The 24,377-nt window shown below is 38.6% G+C and overlaps 1 protein-coding gene across 2 annotated transcripts; it reads left to right on the top strand.

Moving 5' to 3' along the window:
• The first annotated feature begins 219 nt into the window (after positions 1 to 219).
• On the top strand, positions 220 to 23,694 carry rad23ab (RAD23 homolog A, nucleotide excision repair protein b). 2 transcript variants are annotated; one of them, XR_015125889.1, is made up of 11 exons: positions 220 to 414; positions 5,067 to 5,148; positions 11,189 to 11,268; positions 12,923 to 13,368; positions 14,050 to 14,096; positions 17,160 to 17,287; positions 17,362 to 17,482; positions 18,280 to 18,337; positions 19,893 to 20,074; positions 20,562 to 20,708; positions 21,181 to 23,694. XR_015125889.1 is itself a non-coding variant. In XM_086270238.1 (10 exons), exons 1-10 carry the CDS (start codon positions 346 to 348, stop codon positions 21,292 to 21,294), a joined length of 1,416 nt encoding a protein of 471 aa, XP_086126364.1. In that variant the 5' UTR covers positions 220 to 345; the 3' UTR covers positions 21,295 to 23,692. The 2 variants fall into 2 exon arrangements, 1 of the variants encoding a protein (XP_086126364.1); XM_086270238.1 differs by lacking the exon at positions 18,280 to 18,337 and having other exon boundaries at positions 21,181 to 23,692.
• The last annotated feature ends 683 nt before the right edge of the window (positions 23,695 to 24,377 follow it).

Here is a 24,377-nt window from a genome sequence, read left to right as displayed (position 1 = left end):
CAATCTGTACTAAAGGGACTATATGTGAGTTAAATTTGGAGGCTCTAATTAAAAATTCTAATCTCCTTGAGGTAGCTGTGTTGTGATTTAAACTGAATTTAATTGAATTATAATCATTGTAAATATTTTTGTGCTTAGAGTTGGGTATTTCCGACAGGATGTGAAGTCAACAGCATGTCATACTGTGACTCCAGCAGTAGATGGCGTGGTTGGCCAGCATGCTCAGCGGCACTAAGACAGCTGAGTCACACATATACACAGAGCCGGAAAAATACTGACAAAAAAAGAGCTGCTGCTGTTGAGAAATTCTTCCGAGTCCACTGTTGTCCGAGAACCACCGGAAAGATGCTAACTATAACACTGAAGACACTCCAACAGCAGACGTTCAGAATCGAAATAGACCCAGAACTGACGGTGAGTAGAAGTTAACGGGGCCGAAGTAAACATGGTCGGGCTCGGGGGGCTGGCTGAGGCATGCGGGAATTTTACCCGGTGTGGGGAAATAGCCATAGTAAAGGGTGTTTAAATTGAGATAAATCAGTTTTGTTTGTTTTTTTTATTACAAACCCCCCAAAATAAATAACATTACGTCGATGTGACAAAAATGCTTCCAGACAAGTTATCAGTTCTGCAGTATCGCAGAGTTCACATAAGGTACTATAGCGCAGGAAAGACAGGAATAGAGCACATTTTCCTTCAAAATAAAATAATAAAACACTATCGAAAAGTCGGCTCCATCCCAACCACAACCATGCGGAAGAAGCTACATGAATGGAAGATCTGCAGTTTACTCATGGATGGTGTTTGCGTATTCACTGGGTTTCGTTGTGATGTTATGCAGTGAATAAGCAGCATGTGTGTACGTTGAAATAACAGACCGGAAATATGTGTGTTTTTTTATTTCACTTGACACTGTTTCACTCGGACTTGTTTCAGTATATCACCATGAATGACGGTGCAGTATTTTAAGCCTGTCCGCAAATGTAACACTGGGATGGCTGATCGTTAAATCTGTTAGATTAAAAAAAAAAGTTTCCCCATCAAATAATAGTTCATCAAATTAAATTATGTTTATTAAGCTAATAACGTTTTTAATAACGTTTTAAGTATTATGTCATGTTAATGGCAGGGACTGTAACAATCATTGGCATCACACAGTGTTTGGTGTTTAGTTCTTCTTTACATGTCTTCTTATCAGTTGGTTATGCAAATATATACTGATGTAAAAGTGTACCATGAGCTATATAATGAGCTTATAGCTTTTTATGTAACTGTCAAGTCATTTTAAAAATGTAAAATTGCTCAATTCATTACTATTATCTTTTTAAAATGGAAATTTCACCCAACACATTTATTTTCCCAAGTGGACCTTTTGTTATACTGGTGCGCTTGATTGCCATGAGGTTTGTCACATGGACTGTGCATTGAGCTGGCTCCAGAGAAAAGAGGGTAAAGATATTGAACCAGCTTAAAACAAACTACAGGCATATGTTGTTTTATTACAAGCGACTCAGAGACCTGCCGCATGAACTTAAAACACCTTTGTTTCCTAATGTGTTCTCAGCCTGCTATAGCTCCAGGCAGAGGAATGTAGTGATTTTAACACATAAAATATTAATTTCACAGTACTCACAGTTATAGATCCAGAGGGAAGAATTCTAATTAATAAATTATCCATACTTAACAAAAAGTTCTGTATTGTAAGTGTATACGGCTGCTCATTCTTCCACGTTTTTTTTACTGCACTCTCCCTAGATTGCTTACTTGTTCTTGGGGGCGACCTCAACTTTGGACTAAATGAAGAAATGGACAGCTGAATTCAGCAGGAACTCAGCGCAATTGGCTGTCCACAAATATAGTTAAACAGTACATGATCAATTTCAGACTTTGCGATGCATGGCGTTCCTTCCACCCTAACCGTAAGAAGTATACTTTATTCTCACATATCCATCACTCCTACTCTCGTTTCTATTATTTCCTAGTCAGCAGCTCACTGTAAAGTGACATTTCAGACACTGAGATGCACTGAGATACTGAGATGCTCCTGTATCTTTGATTCTAATAAGTAAGAAAATCATTCCACCAAGTAAAAACTGGAGATTAAATACATCATTGCTTAAAGATGAAGATTTTATTAAATATTTAAAAAACAGTGAGCTTTATATTTAGACTGTAATGATCTGCCTGGACCATCAGCATCTGTTTTCTGGGAAGCAGGAAAAGCTGTGATGAGAGGTAAAATAATTTAATTCTCGTCACATAAAAAGAAAAGAGAAAACAAACGTATTCAGGAATTAGAAGAAATAATCAAATCGTAGAAGTGTCCTCCCAGGAACAGGAAAATTCTGAAAAAAATACATAAACAAAACTAGAATTAAATGAAATTTTCAATAAAAAAAATCAATTCTTACTACAAAGACTGCTTGCAAAAGTTTGAACATGGTAACAATTCAGGTCGATTTCTAGCCAACCAGTTAAAAATAAATAAAGAAAAATGACTATAGGTGCCATTAAAGACTTATCTGGGAACACATTATATGACCCTGAAAGAATAAACAACACTTTCAGGAAATTTTACAAAACTTCATATTACCAACAGATGAACCCATCAAAAAACGAAATCGATCCATTACTTGACAACGTAATCTTTCTGAAAGGATCAGACAGTCAAGCAATGTCACTGGCTTCACCGCTGACATCAGGTGAACTCCAGAAAGCCCTGAAAAGTACGCAAAATAGTAAGGCTCCAGGTCCAGATGGATTTCAAGTAGAGCATTCTGGCACCAGTATTCCACAGAATGCTGCAGGAAATCAAGGAAAATGTCAGACTACCACCAAATATGAATTCTCCCAACATTAGTCTCCTACTAAAACCAGGCTATAGTGATCGAGAGCATAAAATGCAAGAACGTAGAACATAAAATCAGTCTTTATGCAGATGATGTGTTATTTTTTCTCCAACACTCACAAACCACTCTCTTTTTGAGGTAATTATATTAAAAAACAGTCTCAAGAGTTTCAGATTATTCGATAAGCTGATTAAAATATATCTATCAGTCTGGTCTCAGATATGTTTAAAAACCTTTAAATTGATTAGAAATCCCAGTCTACAATTAATACAATGCAAAATACTACACAGACTGCACTATACAGGTCAACAGATGTTCATGATGGGTTTTACATCATGTAACAACTGGTCATACACCTGACAATTACATCCACGCTCTTTGGTTCTGTCCACCTGTTCAGAGGTTTTGCCGTGCGATATGTGAAGACTTGTCAAAGTGTCTGAAATGTAGCATTCCAGCCTCCCCTTCAGTTTGCTTATTGGGCGACTTACATGATGGCACTACAGAGATGAATACAGTTCACATGGCTCTCACCGCCCTATGCATCGCCAAGAAGACTCTCCTCATGAACTGGAGGGTTTTGGGGGTTCTCCGCCACCGGGCTGGGGTTTTGGCTGGGCCTGGGGGGCTTGGGTCCTGGTTAGTGTGTTGCCAGGGTGGTGGTGATTGCATGCACGGTGGCCCAGCCCTGGTGCGGGGGCCTCTGGTGCATCAGTGGAACTCGGGGGGGGGGGGGGGGGGGGCTCTTCAGCTGCCAGGGTGGTGGTCTCTGCTTAACCACTAAACGTTATTAGGGAAAATAACGTATTCTGATGCTGATACTTGTGTTGAAAGTGTGGACTTCAAACTCTGTACCAGTTTTAACATTGTGTTGATGGGCTACATAAAACCAGAGTTATGATAAGAAAAATACTTCATGTTTTTTTCTGAATACTATCATCACATCTAGTGCAGGAAGAAACAGTAAAAACAGTAGTGATGTCAGGCCTGCAGGTTATCCCTGTGATTTGTTCGCTGTCTTGTGGTGAACAGAAACTATTTTTGGAGTGGCACAAAGAATTTGTGTGGCATCTTATTGTGACACCTAATTGTTTTGTAATTTTAGTTTTAGTAGTAGTTTTAAATGGTTGTACAAAGAAAACCCCCAAGGCATTAGCTGTTTAAATTTACAATGTATATTTGCATTTAAACAATAAACATGTTTGTGGTTTTTACAGTAAAAAATATAACTTTTTCCAACTTGGATTTTATGATTTTTGTGTAATTTTAGATCAATTCTGTTAACACGGTGTCTTAATATAAAACAATAACTCTAAATTCAGACATGTGAGGTTGTGCTGAAGAGAATGATATCAAACAAGGCAAGTTTTAAAGGTGAAATACAAAGACAAAATCAAAAGTAGTGAAAAACGGCCAATTAAACCCTGGACCTGGAGGGTTAATTAGCCAGCAGCTGCCAGGTGTGGCTCATCAGGAGGGTCGAGGGGCACAGGGTGGGAGATGCTTTCTGGAACAAGCCATCGGAAGACAAAACACACATATAGACAGAGAGAGACAGCAGGCCAGTACAGGAGGACCCAGGGGATCATAGTTTAACATGCAAAGAGGTGCAGCTGTTAAAAAGAATTCACAGACTAATAAAAGGCATAAATTAATCCACATCAACTTATAACAATATTCTAATTAGAAATCCTCATGAGGACCAGGAGATGTAATACAGCAACACTTTGTGTCTCCGGTTAAAGTAAGAAAATCTCCCAAAAAGTCAAAGTAATTGTATTTAACATCACTGTACTTGTGATTATTTATTACAGTTGTATAAAGCGCTTTGACTGCTCAGAAGAGTAGAAAAGCGCTATATAAGAACCAGTCCATTATTTATTTTTCAATTTAGGAAAATATTTTCTTTAAAAACTCTGATTTTAATATGTCACGTAAAAACAATGAACAGCCTTGTTTTTTGTGACAGATGTATGCAGTTAAACTGTCAAAACATATTAGGCAGCGTTGTGGCAAAATGGCATAACTGGAATTATAAAAGCAACAATCAAACTCTTAACTGTGCTCTCATTTTAAATAGTTACATTTTCAGTTATATCGATAATCACAAATAATCACTTTGACGTGAGACAGTGAGATAAATGGATCTGTCAGTTCGCAGACAAAGGATAGTAAGAAGAGCTCATTCCACCTAATATTTCTTGATATGTTTGACAGGTGAAAGCCCTGAAGGAGAAAATAGAAGAGCACAGAGGTAAAGATGCATTTCCTTCAGTGGGACAGAAACTCATCTATGCAGGTAAGCTTGAGGGTTAAGAGAAAATAATAGCTGATTTTTAATCAGACGTTGTTTCTCATGTCATTACCTCAAAAAAAAAATAGTAATAATAATTTACCCAGTATAATTAATTTGGGAAATGCAGACTGCAAACACACTATAATTATAGTAATTAAATTGAATAGAACAGCTGTGGCAGAGGTGGATAAGCTGCAACAAATGTGGCATTTAAACAGTTCTCCACTTCACGACCTCTCCCGCTATCATCTGATCTTAAAAGATTGTCTGAGAAACAGGTGACAATACCTAAGTAAGTTTTAGTAGAGACCGCCACAGCAAGCAGTCCAGATATAATTGAAATGAAGACTGCCATCTTTATACATTTAGGAAGAAAGCCTTATATGTTTGCTGCAGTATATATTAAAATTACAAAAATTGTTGTCTTCTCTTGTACATTACTCGAAATGTCACTATGTTCAACTTCCTGACTGAAGGATTTTAATCTAACTCACTGGGCTGAGCAGGTTTTCCATATGCTGTAAGACTAAAGCAGAGGTCCAGGCTCCAATCTGCTATTGCTTCTATTTGTTCTCTATCCCCAGCTTTCCTGTCTTCTCTCCACTGTCCGAACACAATAAAGAGTAAAAGCCACAAAAAATACATTGGAAAAAAAACAGAAAGTAAAACTGCTTCAACACACTAAACTGTTTAATTGGAAAATTTAACTTAAAGTATTAAATCTAAAAGTACTTTCTCTGCAGAAAAGATTTCTCATTGCTATATGGAATAATACATGTTCTGAACAAAATAAACGTATTCATCCGTCCGTCCGTCCTCTTCTGCTTATCTATTCAGGGCCGTGGGGGTGCTGGAGTTTATCCCAGCTGCCATAGGGCAAGAGACAGGGTACGCTCTGGACAGTCTGCTGCAGGGCCGACACAGAGAGACAGACAACCACTTGCACTGACATTTGCACCTATTTAAAATGACCAGCTAATCTAACCCCACTTAGTGCATGTCTTTGGACTGTGAGAGGAGGACCCAGGGAGAAAACACGGGGGAGAGCCCCACATGGAAAGGCCTCGGACACATGGTAGATTTGAACCCACAAACTTCTTGGTGTGAGGCGACAGTGCTAACCACCACACAATATGCTGCCCCAGATTAAATGTATATTAGAAAAATTTAAATGTCACAACTGGAATTAAAGGTGAGCATAAGTCTCATGAGTTTGACTACTACCATAATGCTGTTGAATTGGGGTCATCATAACAGCTTTGACTGGCAGCTGCAGTCACGGAGAAACTTGCACATCTCTGTTTGGGAATGGATCAGGACCCAGAGAGGAGGTCCAGCGTTTACAAAACCACAATGGACTGTTTCAAACTGACAGCGTGAGGTGTTCTGCAGTAAACTGGATTAACCGACAGAAGGACCCGAGGCCCTGGCGTACTTTTTCGGTAAGTTAAATGTGTGTTTGTCAGCTATTTAGCAACTATGTCCTTGGCTAGCTAGCTACGATGAGAAGTCGGCTGTCAGGGAAAGCGGCGTTCATCAGTTAATCTGTGCACATGAATGAACTGAGAGCCGACACTTTGAGCTTGAATGTTCATTAAATTCAGTGCTGTAGTTCAGACATTTGCTCAGCTGCTCTGACTGTACTGAACTAAAGGATGTTCAGACCTGCAGCTGAAGGTGAGGCGCTGAAACCAGTTACATGAGAAACAGAGAAAAGTCACCGGCCTGTTCAGTCACTAACTAATGTGTGTTAAGATTGGAAAAGCAACAGGCTGGACTGTCCTTCAGCTCTGTGTAGAGCTGATTACGGTATTAAATATGTGCAAACAGCAGCATGTTTTCTCTCTCTAGCCACATCTGTAAGGACAGTAACACGAAATTTACAAAAACCTTGCAGTTCAATAACTCGTCATTAGCACAATTAGAACAATTAGAATTAGAGGACTGAAAATGTTCTCACGGTTACAGCTTACAATACTCAGGCACCAGCTCAAACACTGGTGATGATATGTTTGTCTGTTTCCCTGCAGCTGACCACGATGCACCAGGACTGGAAAGCTGCTCCATCATCATATGTTTGGAAATCACAATTTAAAAACCACCAACAACTCAAAGGTAAACATTAAACTGTAAACTTTCGTAAATAAAAAGCTAATGTCAGCAGAACTGTAGAACTGAAAAAATGTAAGTGTAGAACTGCAGATCCTGAAGTGTGTGAGGACAGGAAAGGATCAGATTTATTTCAGATTTGAAGGATGAACATGTTACGGTTTGTGTTGATTCTGTTCTCTTTGTGATTACAGGGGCTGCCCTCAGATTAGACCTCAGCACCACCCAGGGACAGCAGACAGATCATCCTATGATTCACGCTTTGCAGTAACTCCAACATTAACTGATGAAAAAAGTGCAAAGGCTAAAGCACCATATTGTGTGCTTTCAGTGAAAGCTGCAGGTGTTTTATTGATAAAGTTAAAGACAAAAAGTCAAAGGGATTAATCACCCCTGCCTGCTATATATCAGCATAAACAGTACCTCAGTTTGGTGTTTCAGAAAGCTGCTGATCTCAAACCTGCACAGCTTCTGTTTAATAGACTGAATGCAGTCAGCTGCATGAAGAAGACATGAGATTTTCTCTGACAGCATTGAATACAACCTGATGAAGGTCAAAGGTCGTCACTTGTATGTTAAACTAAAAGGTTAATCTGCAGTTCTTTCACACTGCGTGTGTTATTTGTAATTGAGTCATTCATACCAGAATAATCAGAGAGGATAATATATATTTTAATAACTAGCTACAGGACTGAATATAACCTGATCATGTGAGTCCAGAGCCTCTTTATATGAGGATGATGTGCAGTACTTCTAACAGCACACAAAGCAAATGTCGCTGTCACACCGTTCATGAAGTGCTGGGGTTGCACATTTTCTGGGATGGGCTTAAGGTGGAGGTCTGAAGATTTCCCTCTGAGGGCGCTGCTGGTAAACAGTTTGAGTCCTGCTTGATCCCTGCGATGAGCTTCAGTCTTCCTGATGTTTCTGAAATGACGTCTTTCTCAGTAGTTAAACAGAACATCTGGCAAAGGACAGCTGTGCTCCTGCTGGTCACTGGTTTTCCCCCAGGGTGAATGTATCTGTTGATGATTCTAATAAATAAATAGAAAAATGACACCGCCTTCTGCTGCTGTGCTTTTAAATCTAACATTTTATTTAAAGTTTCCATGTTACCAGGTATGAGAGTGCTCTGTGATTTGATCTAAAACTGTTTAAAACGTCATTTTTATATTATCTTTGGTCTTGTGTAAAATCTCAGGGCAACAGTTAATTTCCAGATAATTATGGAGTGAACAGTAACTCTGGGCCTCTGTGGAGTGTGCAGTAGTAACAGGTGTGTAGCATTGTTAACTAGATAGCAACATGCCTCTAACACAGTGCGTATGCTAACGGCTAGTCTAGCAAATGAATTAACAGGAGCTAAAGAGTGATGTTAAATGTTGTAGAACAATTAGATGTTGCGATGTGTTTTTGTAATTATAACAACGTGGTTGTTAGCATAGGCAAGTTTAGGCCCTTTTTCATCAGAGCACCCCTAATGATGGCCATATAAACAGTAGTAATAATAGCACATTTTCATGTTATTTTCTGACATTGTCTTCAAATGTTATATTTTCCTAACTTTTCTATTGATGACAGTACAGGATAGAATGAAAGCAGGTTTTATGTCCAGTGTTGTTGATGTCATGGTGTTACAGTCCGCTCATACAGAGGCGTTGCTGCTTCTGCAGCCTGGTTTGTCATCTATAGCCTGATAAGCCTTCCATTGCTGCCACAGAAAGAAGATAAAGAAGTAATTAATTCTTTGAGCTGATCTCTTGCAATGAAGTATTACACATTATATTCCTGTAAATAATTAAATGTGTTACTTGTATAATATTCACAAGTTTTTTTTCTCTTCTTTTATCTTTATTCCAAGGTAAAGTATTTGTTGTGTGCCAAGTAAATGGGTTACAGCAACACCTGGGTATGTAGAGGTGCATATATCCAATCCTACACAGTTGTTTTGTATGATAGAGCACAATTCCTCAGCATCATTTGAAATGGTTTTGTCCAAATGAAGAAAAGTCATTACCAAAAAAGAGAAACCGGTACAAGATAGCACAGTGGAAAAAATATTATTTCTTAATAAAAATGAGCAAAGTCACCCTAGTATTCATAAGCACATTCATGTCCTACAATTTGACAACACTGCAGCAGTTTTAACATAAACATCTCATGCCCTACTGGATTTTAATCAAACATAAACGTGAAATCACACTGGCAAACTTTTTTGACATTGATAGACTTCTATTAGCGTTACCCAAACATTAATCCAAAACGAATTAGATGAATGAATCAACCACAAAAAACAGATTAGATTATTTTTATTTCTGTTCTTAGTACTAATTATTCTCATGCCGACACTGTTGTAAGACAGAAAAAGGCTGTCACAAATAGATGACATTTGGGGTGGGGGTGCCACGTCGTCCATCTTTTTTACAGTCATCGATCTTGCCTGTTTCATGAAACCAGTCATCTCCATCATCAAAGGTTTCCTTCTTAACATGTTAAAGGAGTTATTAAAAGTTTCTTCAAACTACACATTTGCCAGCGTTATCAGTTAGAGAAAACCTATGAGGATAATAAATAAAAGCCACAAATTTTGATTAGTTTAGTTATTTCCGATCAGTTTCATGATCACATAGCAAACTGCACATACTGATTATTCTTAAAGTGAGTTCAGTATCATATATTTGTCTGAGCTTATTAGGTGCTGATATGGGCCAAAAGACTCTGAATGTAAAAGTAGAATTTTTATTGTGGCTCCTAGAGAAATTTAAGTAATTCACTTAGATTCACTCAAAAAAGAAGAAGAAAATATTACTCTCTGGCTCTCTTCTACAGCCTGTCTTTGTCCTTGTGGTGACCTTTCTTTCCTAAAACATGACCTAGTCAATATCAGTCTAGATATCCAGCTAGATTGCTTTTTAAGGCATAGCTCAGAGATCTCTGTCTGACTGGACTGGGGAGGGTCCTTAAACATTTGGTCACAGGTTATTTCAGATGTGAAAATAATTATTAGCTTATTACTGATGCAGTTACATGATAAGGGCTTTAAGCAGCTTGTTAAAAAGCTTGACCCAAGATATGACATTCCAGAAAAACATATTGGTAGTGCTTTTTATTACAGCCTTGTAATAGTTTAGTAGGATAACACGGAGGAACAGAACATAATAAGGTGGTAAGTTCTAAGTTATTACCATTCAATTACCAAAGTAATAACCACTAAAGTACTATTGTGGTAGCAACAGTGGTTACAGTTGAGTATTACACTGAAATTTATGTAATTGGATAATAATGGCCCAAAACTGGGGGTAATAATGTGGAAACACAGCTCTGTAAGAAAGTGGCAATAGTAGGGTAACAAGTCAGAAACAAGCATTAATAATGTGTTATTACCACTCAATTACCTTTGGTAGCTTAAAGGTGTGTTATTATTGACCGGAAACAACTGTGGTAGTTTTTACGTAATAAGCAGAAACCAGAGCCAAATAAGCAAAATGCAAGGAAAGCAGGAAACAGAGTTTTGAAATGCAAAAGTGCCTAATAACATATTCATAACCATGTTAATAAAATTTTAAAAGAAACTTAAGTGTATCTTGCAGTTTTAAAAAGGGAAGCCATTGTAGAAGTGCATAACACTTTTTGTTTCGTAAAACGTTTCGTAAATTATATAAGAAGGATGATGCCACTTGCAGTTGCTTGCCTTGGAGATTGATGGATCACACTATGAGTGCGTGATGTCTCTGAAATAGCAACAGTGAAAATGCTCAGCTCAAAGCTTTTTGATGGGACTTCCTAAACCACTGATTGATTTCACATTGGCTACGTTTATATTTTCTATACACCCTACATGTAAAGGTTACAGCCTATAAATCTGTTTCATAGTCAGTGTTCAATCATTCTGTCATATCTTTTGTCACTTGCTGTTTCTGTGTGAATGTCACAGGCAAAATCTTAAACGATGATATCCCACTGAAAGAGTACAGAATCGATGAGAAGAACTTTGTGGTGGTCATGGTTACCAAGGTTAGTGTCTTTGGTTTCTTCTTTAGACGGTCATGTTATACACACAACTTTGTTGCTTTTTTATTTACTCAGTTTTACTATAGCTTGTGATGGCTGCCAGGGTGACTATATTGGTTCTGTGCACTTCCTCCATAAAAACGATATCAATACACTATTATACACTAAGCATCAATTCTTAACACTATCACAGTTATTTATTGCAATCCTTGTCCAGTTAAAGTTGTGCACAACAAAGTTCTCCTGAAGACTTTTAAACTACTGTTTAACTCTTTGCCTGCCATGTATTACCAATACTGCTATCATATCCCTGTATTTCGGCACTAACCCTCTGTTAGTTCATTTTTCCTGAATCTATTTAATTGGTATACATTTTTTCACACCTTTGGTTCTTCTAGTGAAGTTTTAATATCTGCAAAAATTACAAAAAAGTTATTATTTCCTTTGCATGTCATTGAGTAAAGTAAGTATTTGATCCCCGAGCAAAACATGACCAACTTGGCGAGCACAGTGGTGACAGTTGTTATATGTGGAATTTTGTCCCACTCCTCTTCACAGAAACTCTCTAAATCATGTAGATTCCTTGCCTGCTGCTTGCCTCAACACAAAGCTTTCAGCTCCCTCCACACATCTTCTAGGACTGAGGTCTGGAGGCTGGCTAGTCAATCCCTCATCTTAACGTGCTTCTTTTTTAGGCACTCATTTGTTGCCTTGGTGGTATGGTTTGGGTCATTGTCATGCTATAATACTAAGTCAACACTCATCATCAGTGTTCTGGTAGAGGGGCTTCTCATCCAAGAGTTTACAATACATACCTTTGTGCTTGGCTGTGGGCTGATTTTCTTTGGGTCACACACTAGCATCTCTCTTTCTCCACAGTGGGTCAAGTTAACGCTAAAGAGATCGATTTTGGTTCCGTCTGACCACAGCACTTTCTCCCAAGCCTACAGTCTTCTGTGTGACGTCCTTTAAGAGGTCGTTGGTCTTATCCATGGTGTGGAGAGGTTATAATGGAAAGAAGTTATTCTGTGGACAGGTGTGCTTTATATACTTACTGAGTTGAGTGCAGGAGTATCTGTAGTTGATCAAATTGACTGATTGGCTGTGAGCAATCCGTGGGAGCCAGAATACTGGCTCAGTTGTAGGAGATCAAAGATTTATTTCCCTCAATGACATGCACAACAATTTATAACTTTGATGTAATATGTTTTTTAATGTATATTTAATATCCTGTCTCTCACACTTAAAATAAATTGGCACAAAAATTAATTTCTTTGTAAGTGAGCAAACTTACAAATATATTAGAATTCAATGAGTCGCTTTCTCTCAGAGTCATATTTCTGAAAGTGTAATAATGTTCTATGGTTTAATCTTCTCCATAGTAGTCATTTACTTATTATAAATAAAGGGAAGTTCTGCCCTTTGAAGTATATGGGTTTTCTACGGGAAAGCCCACTCTGCATCGCCTAGAGAAAACCATGATGGGCATGGGCTAATCCACACTTGTCCACTGTGGGCTCACATGGAAATGTTTCTTGGGGTAGTTTAACAGGGTTGCATCCTAACTGATTCTGTTTTAGTTACATGTGTGTAACTGTGTGTTTGTTTGACTATCTTAGCAACACCACTAATAATCAGCTCTCAAATGTCATTTTAGCCCAAACCAACCTCTCCTGCTGAAGCAGCCACTCACTCAGTTCCCACGCCAGCTGCAACTCCAGTGCCACCCTCAGCTGCAGCACCAGCACCAGCCTCTGGCCCAACACAGGTGCCCTCCACACCAACACACACAATGTCTGCTGCTGTACCTGCCTCACAGTCAGTGCCTCCCTCAGAAGCCCCGCCCTCTGTTCAAGAAAACACCACTGTGGCTTCTGTTGGTGCAACAGCAAAACCCACCTTGGACTCACACTCAGAATCAGCTCTGGCCTCTGGTTCCACAGCCACTGTTGCCTCTTCCACAGCTCCTGAAGCTGTACAGGAAGCCCCTGAGTTAGTCCCTACAGATAGCCCCACCCCTGCTGCCCAGTCAGAAGAAGAGCTGAGGGAAGACCCAGAGAATGAACCATCTGGCACAGCACCAGTCCAGTCCTCTGCTTCAAGGTTGGATAATAGTTTTATGTAAACTGTGGCAGTTTAATTGTTTGATCAAGAAATATCATAAGAAGTTGTAAAATGGGTAGGTAAGCTCATATTATTCTAGTTTAGATGGTTATATATCGAAGAAGCTCTAATTACTTTCTGCATGTCTTGTCACCTTCAAAGAATCAAGGTCATTTTGTGCCTTGTGTGAGAGCATGGATAATTACAACTTTAGATGTAATGCGTAGGTGGCCCAGTACTTTTCTTCGTATAGTGAAGCTGAGTAGTAATTGCAGTGACAGTTTTTTTTCTTCAAGCATAAGTGTGCTGCTGTAGGTTGATCATAAAACAACACAACCTTGATGAACACGGTGAATATGGATTCATTTTCATTGTTTAATCAGTGTTTCATTCATTCTGGCCATGTTAGTGCTGTGGCTGTAGTGAGGAACTGAACATGATGTATGTTATTTACTTTTTTTAGTTTTAGTATATTACTGGCACTCAATTCAGTTTGATTTATATCGTGGCAGTTCACAAAAACAGTCATCGTATGCAGGAAGAGAACCTGAGTAGTGGATATAAGCATTAAGTTATATCATAGTGCCTCAATATAGAGCAAGGAACACTTAAAATCCTAAATCCTGGTTCTTTAGAATGAACATTTACGTCATGTTTTATCTGTTTGTTCATCTCTCTCAGCCTCGTTGATGAACTGGGTCTTCTTGAAGAAGCAGCATCAATACTGGGTAATTATCAGTGATTATTCTTTTCTTTGTCATAACTAGTAAAATACTAATGTACTAATTATATGGTGCTTTTTGTTTTAATCATTAGAGTGCGTCTGATACAGTAAACATTTTCTATATTACAGCATACGTGGAGATAGTAAGGAAATTAGAACAGTAGTTTCTATTGAAAAATTCAGCATTTAAACAGATACAGACTAAATAAGTGGAGTTCAGTTTTAGCCAGTAGTTGACAGCATTTTTTCCCCCCAAGCTTGACTGGAAATGTATCTTGCCCACTGCAATACTTTGGTAAGATACGAACGAGCCACCAACCTCCTGATTAGCAGACAACCTGTTCCTGAGCCAAAGCCCCTATGATGTACAGTACTGTGCAAAAGTCAGGTGCTACCTCTCATTTATTCCTGTCTTGCTTCCAATGAGTGAGACTGTTTTTCTTTGGACATTGGCTACTTTCTTACTCAATTTAAGTCCTGATCTTTTTGTTTGTCTCTTAACTCTGACCTATGGGTCATAACTCAACTGATGATCCACAGTTGTGTCAAGACATAACACACAACAAAGAAAAAAACAAATCTTAAATTATATATTTAGGCGCTTTATTACTTGCAGCATCTCAAACCCCCCCCCCCCCCCCCCCCCACACACACACACACACACACACACAAAATTTGTTTCCATTTTTTTAGCTGAATGTATGAGAAAAAATCCAAAGATGGTAAAACTGGAACCATATGCAAGTATTTTTGCACCAATAACGTGTTTTCTTAGTCAAAAAATGTTTCATATCTCACTGGAAAGTGGAGAACAAAAGCAGAAGTTGCAGTCCTAAAAACTTTCTACAGCAAATGAACAGTATCTGAAAGTTTGTATCATCTAGCTGACCTGACATCATGGAGATGTTCTTTCAGTTGATCTGTCCACTGTTTGCTGTTTTATCAGAAATGATCACAACAGGTGGAAAGATGTAATGCTCCTTTTTTCTCTTTTTAAAAAATATGTTCTTCAAAGTGTTTTCTATCTTTAATAGTAAACCAAAGAACAAAGACTAACAGTCACTAATCACAAAAAGCAAAACGATAAGACATCACTCCCAGGCTTGTAATTTCTTTCTCATTCATCCATTTGTGTGTCTTTTTTTATGTTGGGTTATCAGCATCCTCTTCAGACAATATCTTTGATAAGGTCCATAAATGGTACTCATACATAAACTATTTTAAAATTATTTAGTAAAATCTTGTTTTTTTGTTTTTGTTTTTTGTCGACACAGTTCTATACTAGTATTTTACTGATTAACATATAGATATAATAAGATGCATTGTGGGAGGAACAGCCATCCCGCCCTGACTGATCTTACCCAACAGAGATGTATGCATATTAGCCAAGTTTTGAATGGCTGATTGAGTAGCCTGAATAACAGTGGGAATTTTGGTTTGCATATTTTTTTAATAAACCTGGTTAACTGATGTCACACTTGATGACATACATTTGTACTGTGCTGGTAGTGGCATGACCTCTGACACAGTCCAATTAATCATGCAACCAGAAGTTTCAGAGAATGGATCAAATGGAAAATGAACTGGTTCACCCATTCACACAAGCACGTTTTCCTGTGTAAGTACTTTCTAACATTCACACACAGTCATACTGTGATGCATCGGAGACCAGCTTAAGGTTTAGTATTTTCCCAAAGGACATTTGGCACGCAGACCGGAGCAGCTAGAGATCAAACCACCAACCTTCCATACATAGTGGGTGACGTGCTGCATATCCTGAGCTACCCTGGAATCAGTAATAAACGAGATCTCAGATGCTGCTGTGTGGAGATTACTGAAGCTAGAAGAATGTTGTCAGCATACTGAAAGCAGTTGTTAAAGGTCAAATATTAATGGTGACGGTAGTAAACCTTCCCTGGTACCACAGCTAAGATTAAATTGGAATGACATAATTCCATTAGAAAATAAATCAGTGCTGATGGTTCTGTGTACTTTGCATAAAAAGGAGGCAAAACTCCAGTTCTTTTTCAATGTATAAGTAGAAGCAGCCTTCTCAAATGCCTCCATTCTGGTCAAAGAGGGACCAGTATTATTTCTGAGTTTTTAGATAATAGGCAATAATCTGTACAACCAAACCAACCTCTGAATGAAAACGGTTAGTCGTTTCCACAATATTGGGAGGTTTTTCCACTTTGGAAAAGATGGGTAACATAGCTTTCGTTCAATATGTTGACCATTTTCCTACAGCTTTTGTTGCCCACCATGTTTAATGAATATGACTTTTTGTGATTGCCTTGGTGATTTCAGTGCATATTTGTGGATATTGTGACGTACAGGTTCACTTTAATAGATGCTGTTGGATGATCATGTTAACAACCCCTGCACTGTTTTTCTTGGCCATCATACAATAATTACACTGTCTGTCTTTTCATTGGTTAGAATAAGTTAAATGTGTTCTGCAGTGAACTAAACAACACTGGGGTATTGGAGCATTTATTTTTAGTATTGCTTGATCACGTTTGTTCTACTGTGAGAAACCAAAATATTGAAGTCGAGATTAAAATTCAATGACTTGTGCAGCCCTAATATGGGTTTTTGAGATTAGTAGATCATTGTTTTCCACTTAATTTTACATTTTAAATTACATCCCACCTTTTGTATATTTGAGGTTGTATCTCTTTGAGGCTGCATAGAGACAAGAGGAGGCGCAAAAAGGCAGCGTGAACGCACAAGTTTGTGAAATTAATAACTGGAGAGATAGGCAAATTAAAATATGTAAATTTATACCATAGGTTCAAGTACTAGAAATCTTGGACAAGTTTGAATATTAAGGCCAGAGGTTAGGTTTTCTGAAAATTTTGCAAATGCGATAACTCAAGAAGGACCTAGGACTGTTTAGGTAGAAAACTCTTAATTTACAGATTTACAGACTTTCAAGTATCACTATTCTGTATTTAGTTCTATTGATATATCTACTGTGCCAAATAACACAAAAACAACCTGCGCACTTCATCTAGGTTCAGGTCAACTTTCCTGCCCCTAAAAACCTCTCTTGTTGTTACCACAGTGACTGGACCAGCATATGAAAACCTGGTGTCAGAGATTATGTCGATAGGATATGAGCGGGAGCAAGTTGTTGCTGCACTAAGAGCCAGTTACAACAACCCAGACAGAGCAGTGGAGTACTTGCTCATGGTGAGAGTTTAACCAGCTTCATAATCATGCTGAGCTGTATTGTAAACTATACAGTAACTGTTCATGTGTTGCAGGGTATTCCAGCAAGGGCTAGTGATCTGCACAATCCACAACCAAGTAGACATAGTACTCCAGCCAACCCCTCTACACCTTCTACAGAAGAACCACCACAGCAGCCTCCAGCACCCCCCAGTAGTAAGAGCCCAATTTATTTATTTATTTTTACTTCTCTTTAACTTTCTGTTTTAAACAAGGCAGCTTGTTTCCTCCGCATGAACTTCCTGGGGACACGGAAATGATGCCAAGATGACAACTGGAATAACTGTGGTCTAAAGCTACACAACGTCCACAAAAATTCTGCACACCACTAACGTTTTATCACTAGTGGAACTTCAACATCATCAGAGGAAGAATTTGGAAGTATTTCTTTTTTAGATTATTTCACTTTTTTACTATTTCCACTTTGTGCTGTGTACCAGTACCATTCCCAAAGTATGGTAAGACCACCACCGTGCTTGACAGTCGGTACAGTGTTCTTAGGTGTGAAAGTCTCACTTTTACTCCTCCAACTCCTCTTGCCATTGTGTCAAAATATTTTTTTCTGATCTGACTATAAAACTTTTCTCCAGAAGGGATTTCGCTTGACCAAATTTGTCCTTTATACAAAGCGTCTTTGATGCAGAAATGTCTGCATGTACCACAGAGCCATATCTCAGTGTTTTGAGTGTCTAAAGAAGTCTCACAGGTCTGAATATACACTTGAAGCCATTTATAATTCTTCTTGTTTGATTTTTAACTGGACTTTTAAGAGTTTAATAAAATTGGACCTTTAACTGTATTTCCATAAGTTTTACAGTTTTTCCTATTGATAAAAAATCTCCCTTATGACCATTCATACTACACAAAGGAATCAAGAAATAAACAATTATATGACAGAAAACTTTCTGTTTTTCACTTTCTACTACAGAAATTTCTGTTTTTTATGACTACAGTTAAACCCCACACCAAAACACTGGACAGTCTGGCCAATGAGCTACCAGAACTTTTTCTGTAAGTTTACACATTTATTTCTTCCAATTTAAGTCAAAAGAGTCATGCTGACAGATTTCTTTCTTTTCACAGCAACTTTTTCTTTATCATGTAGAAAAACACCAAGTTTTGCCTCCAGTGGATGATGAGAGTCAAACCTTAAATACTGATCTGTATACATTGGTTTACGGTACACATCAACGTTTAAATGTCCCCCATTACAGATGGAAATCTCACAGCTAGCCTGTCATATCCTCCGTGGTGAATTTGATGTGTTCGCGCGTGATTATTGAATTGTGGTACGTCCTGAGATTTGATTTTCATCCAGGTGTCATCCACATAATCAATGACGTGGAGGTGTTCCAGGGTAGGATAACAGAGCCCTCTTTTCCCCTTCTTCCATGTACAAGTTGGGGACAATGGGTGAAACTGGGGAAGCCAAGGCACACACATGTTTCTGCCTGTAGTACTGAGCCTTGTATGTGAAATAGGTGGAATTAAGACTCAGATCCAAGACCAAACAGACTTGGTTGGTGCTGAGAGTGGTCCTGTTGCTCAGGTTGGGGTCATCCTGTTATCTCTTGCAAACTACCGCCACTGCTTCAGTGACTGGAACACAAGTGAAGAGAGATGTAACATCGTACAACACTATTATTTTATCTGCCTCCATAATGACGTCTCTCACCTTCTCAACAAAATTCAAGGTGTTCTGGATGTGGTGTTCAGAGCTGCCTACCAACGGGTTAAGGATCGAAACCAGAAACTTTGAGTTGTTATAGATGGCTGAATTGATCATACAGACAATTGATCTTAAAGGTACACCCTGTTTATGTATCTTATGTAAACCATACAAACTTGGTGAAGCATCCCCTGGGTATCCCGTCTTTAAGTCTGTTGTCATTAGCCGCTCCTGGGTCCAAACTCCGCTTCAGGTCCCAAAGTCAAACGAACACTGTGGCATCACTGAGAGTTACAAACTGTTTAAATTCTTTCATCTTTAATAATATGATCAGTGTGGCTGCTCTACAAGGTGAAACAACTAAGTTTGACATCCAGACATCCACGAAAACAGAATTTATGAAGTTAGCAAGGAGTTATCTGGCTAGTTTCCATTTAAAGATGATATATCATGTTCTGATTGAGGAATTTCTGAAAAATTAAAATGTACAGCTCTGCTATCACTTTTGACATAAAGGAAGACAGAAAACTAAACAGTCGTGACATTTGTAGGGTTATTGAATTTGGGCTAGCTGGTATATAATAATGTGCTACATTGTGGCTAGCTACACAGCTATGGTTGTCTTGTTCCAACTGCTTCAGACAATCTTATCAACCTCTTCCTAACCACTTCCTGGGTCTCGTTTCAGGGCCTCATAAGTATTTTTGTCACTGAGCAGTAACAAAATTTTCTCATGATAGTCTTTCTGGTTTAGCAAAACCGTGCACCAAGACAGAACTATGAAGCCACTCTCAGAACAGACTTCACTGTTTGGTTTTACTGTCTTTACATTGTATCCTATAAAATGTAATCTCTTCTTGAATAGCAACAGTTAACATTTTGTCCCCTCCTGAGCAGGGCCTGTGTCCAGCAGCCAGCCTGTCACTGCTGGAGGAGGATCTGGCTCCATAGGGAACCCTCTGGAGTTCCTGAGGAACCAGCCTCAGTTCCAGCAGATGAGACAGATCATCCAGCAGAACCCAGCCCTCCTGCCAGCCCTGCTGCAACAGCTCGGGAGAGACAACCCACAGCTGCTGCAGGTACCACACCACAAAACTCACCGTTCTCTAGTGGCGTTCTGTCAGGGTCTGTTAATATAATTTCTGTTTGACTGTTTAAGGTATCTCAAAGAACTGTTCCTAATAGTAAGAACAATAAAGAAATAAATCTGTAAATGTATTTTTCAGGAAACATTTCTCTGATATGTTAATGCGACGTAAAATCCCCCCAAGTGACTATATTAACTCATTCACTGCCATTGACGTCTATAGACGTCAATTGAAAAACTTACGTTGACTGCCATTGACGTCTATGGACGTCAATGGCAGTCAACGTAAGTTGAACTGAAGCCCACCAGCAGTAAAAGTAGACCTGCAAGGAGGTGCAGGGTTTGCGCACGTAAGGGATTGCGCAGTGAGACAAAAATGTGGTGCAAGTCTTGTTGTGAATGAGCTAATTGTTTACCATGTCCACTGTAGTTTGCCTAAACTGGGTGGTTGATATACAGTTCAACTGTGTAACTTGCAGCAAATCACAGAGCACCAGGAGCGTTTTGTACAGATGCTGAATGAGCCACAAGCTGGAGATACAGGAGGAGAAGATGCTGATGCCCATGGGTCACCACACACTAACTACATCCAGGTCACCCCACAGGAGAAAGAGGCAATTGAGAGGGTGAGTTTGCCAGTCACATTGACACAGTCAGTTCCACCAAATTTCCACAATTTGTGCAGAATTACACAAGCCTAGGAACAAATAGTTTTCTCTTTTAAACATATGAAAGGAAATCAGTCTGAACACAACCTGCTACTGAATTTCCATGACTTTTGTTGAAACATCAGTGATGGAAAATTATGTTGCTGGATCCTTGATGTTTTTCTGTTAGCATTAATGAAACAAATTCTTAAATATGCACATTGGAAAACATACAAATTTGAAGGGCAGTATTCTGCAATATTCTGGTCAAGCAGTTATGTATACTTAATAGTTTTTCTTCATGTAATTTTTCAAACAACAAATGAATGCATAAATGCAGGAACACGAGCATGAATGTTTTATAGTAGGTGTGTTTTTACATTTATTAGTCTTGTTGAATTGTCCATAAGGTGAAAGGAGGACTGAAAATGTCAATGACATTGTTTTCCAGTTAAAAGCACTGGGATTCCCTGAAGGTTTAGTCATCCAGGCGTACTTTGCTTGTGAGAAGAATGAGAATCTAGCTGCTAACTTCCTGCTACAGCAAACATGGGACGATGAGTAAGCCCGCATCACCGGGCTCATCACTGCTCAACAGAGGGCTGCAGAGTGGATGACACCACTGCAAGTCTGCCAGGGAGAAACAAGGGCAGGAGAGGAAGGGGATATTTCTTTTCACACCATGGGACTGTGGCCATTAAATGACGATGATGATGATGATGACAATGATGACATGGTGTTCAAAGTTAGTTGCGCTGCCTACTCTTCATTCAGCTATGATGATCATCATAGGTGCTACCACTGAGCATTGCCTCACTGCTACTACATCATTACTGCTGATGCTTGTATTGAGTGACCACACTGACAGAAGTCCCACCAGTAAATTTGCAAACAGCCTACATCACAGGCCAGCAGGATTTAAGTTAGAGGATTTCCTCTGCAGTGAGCTCACAGGCTGCCTGTTGAACACGTTAAACTACTGTACATGTGTAAAGTAAGGTAATACATAATAAATGAGAAAAAATGCATTTTCAACATGCGAACCTACATGTTGGAGTTCCCTGAACATTTGACTAAAACTGTTGACCTCACTGCTTGGAAGCTACTATTGATTTAGATCAAAGCTCATATTGGATCCTGTCACTTCCGCTGCTTATTTTGTCCATGCAAAAAGTCTTTGCAAATTTTTCTATTGGTGTCTGACCATGTAGATGTGTAAAAGGTGACTGAATTTCACAGCTGGATAGTTGAAATGTTGACACCTATTCAACCGTTCCCCAAAAAGGAGAAATGATAAAATGTTTTTAATTGAGATCATTTACATTTTAATTAAATGTAGAAATGTTAGTGTCCCCTATCTTTTACAAGTCGAGACTATCTCAAAGTTTTGTCTTTTTGATGACTGACTTACTCAGTCTGTTGCATTGAAAATGCACATCTGATAATGTCACAAAGAGTCCCTGCAATTAGGGTTAGAGAAACTCCTTTTCCACAAGACACCTGTTAAGTCAGAATGAATCACTCACACAAGTGCAGTTAAACTGTTGTTGCCTTGTTAAGGAAAGCTCTGGGGACAGTCGATAATAATGATAATAAGGCAAATAAAGAAACAGTGATGTCTGCTGTTGCTGCTTCTCCTCTTCCTTCTCCACCAAGCATTTGAGGTTTTAGTAGCTCCTCCCTGAGTCTGCTCTTGTGCCCTGCATTTTGACTTAAAGGTGTTTTTTTTTTCAGTTTGTTGTGATGGTGTGATTGAGTCACTTTATTTTAGTGTCATTACATTATTAGTACAAACTGCATCTATTAGTAACATTTTTTCTTGATGGTTTGGATAAGTAATATTTTACTTTATGTATTATTAGGGGCAAGGATTAATTTATAAATTCAATAAAATAAACTTAAGGATGATTCATAGAGCAGACAAATCCTGAAAGTACAGAAATATACACGATACTTTCCCCAGCTGACCCAAGGGAGACTCCTATTTTTTATTTACTCTCAATGATTGCTGTTTTAATTTGACATTCTCACATTTGTGTTGGAGAAATGATAAGAAACTGTAGGCATTCATTGGTCTTATATAATAGAGCAGTTAACTTCACTACCCATTTAACTACGTTTGTTGTCATTCACCAAGACAACAAGAAAGCCTTTTTAGGTTTGTACTGCGTTAAGTTTACAGGGAAAACTATGTTTATGTGCTTTTTCAGCATAGAATAAACTTCTAGGAGGTTTTAGCTAGTTTGTTTTTACCAGTTTTGTTAGATTGGACCTTACATTACTATTCATGTAGCCATAAAGGAAAAAAATATGAAAATGTGAAACTTTTTGCAAACAAAGAATCCATGAATTTCTTTTAAACAATCATTTTCTGTTCAGTGTTCTCATATCACATCCTCTATGCATCTTGAAACTGGAAAAGGGTTAGGCTGCTGTTCCTCCATGCCTTACGGTCAAAGACTTCACCACATTTTATTTTACAAACAGTGTTCATTTAAAAGTGGACTAAAAGAAATGGGAATGTTAAGTCGTTTTTCAGCATCCAGTGTGCTTGTGTTTAGACACACGATTGTTCTGTAGTGTTGTTAATGGGATAAACGATGTGAGCGAGAAATTGTATTTTGCTGTGACAAATGCTCCTTAGCTCGTTCCTTGCAAAAGAGTTTTATTTATGGCATGCCTTTGGATTAAGGATTGATCAAACTGCCATTGTGGCATCTCTCTGGTGTTAATTTGTCTGTTGTTTTCTTTTTTGGGTCTATAAGAATTACTACCAACCTTAAATGTACGAGTTGAGAAGTAGTTGTGATGGTTTTTTTGTTTTGTTTATGCATTGTGTATATTAAATGGCTTTTAAAAAATGAATAGTGATATTTTGTCATCAATATTGTTTTTGTGTGTACTATATTACTGCAAGCAGGCATTGCATAATTTCTGTGATTGATCTGCTGATTAATCTATCAAGGAATAGCTCAGAAGGTAGAGTGGTCGCCCCATGATCGGAAGGGTTAGGGGTTCAAATCTACTGAGGTACCCCTGAGCAAGGTAAAGTCCCTACACACTGCTCCCCCGTGCGCCTGCTTAGTGGCTGCCCACTGCTTCACTGAGTGAATGGGTCAAATGCAGAGGAGTAATTTCAATAAAGTATACATTATTATTAATAACATATTTCTAGGTAAGAGAACCCTGCTGATACATGTTCCTCTTGCCACATCCTACTTGTGGCCTCTGCTGTGGCTTCAATCAAGACAAAATACAGATCAAAGCTGGACTGCGGGAACCTTAAACTGGCATTCTCCTTAACTGCCAGTAGGGGTAACTCTTGTGACAACGACGTAGATTTCCGTAGATCGATGTAGCTCAGAAATCAGGCAGCAAACCCCTCTGATCTGTACGACGCTAACTTCACGTACACGTCCTGTAACACGTCGATCCATGAAGCCCGCAACTATTGTAATTAGTATTAGCATCAGTATAAAAAGTCACAAATATTCTTGAAGGAGGGTGCTTAAGCTGCAACAATGGACGTGAGGGAATCTACAAAGAAGTAGAAAAACTAGATAGACAATGTGTTTGCCTCCTAAAAGAATGAAACAAACAAAAAAACAAACTTACCATAAGAAAGCGCGGACACCGGTGGGAAAAAGT

This window comes from Aulonocara sp. 'chitande type north' Nkhata Bay, linkage group LG17 (genome assembly GCF_057382095.1).
Source record: "Aulonocara sp. 'chitande type north' Nkhata Bay isolate Kocher_YH1m ecotype deep benthic linkage group LG17, A_spYH_male_GT1.1, whole genome shotgun sequence".
Taxonomy (NCBI): Eukaryota; Metazoa; Chordata; class Actinopteri; order Cichliformes; family Cichlidae; genus Aulonocara; species Aulonocara sp. 'chitande type north' Nkhata Bay.
The sequence above is the reverse complement of the archived record's forward strand: the minus strand, read 5'-3'. Positions and strand labels throughout refer to the sequence as shown.

Bases quoted from the DNA above. Each gene is read 5' to 3' on its own strand.
- rad23ab (XM_086270238.1), top strand. From the start codon at position 346: ATGCTAACTATAACACTGAAGACACTCCAACAGCAGACGTTCAGAATC. The intron at 14,097-17,159 runs GTAATTATCAGT...TTGTTACCACAG, and splicing joins AGAAGCAGCATCAATACTGG to TGACTGGACCAGCATATGAA. The intron at 17,288-17,361 runs GTGAGAGTTTAA...CATGTGTTGCAG, and splicing joins CAGTGGAGTACTTGCTCATG to GGTATTCCAGCAAGGGCTAG.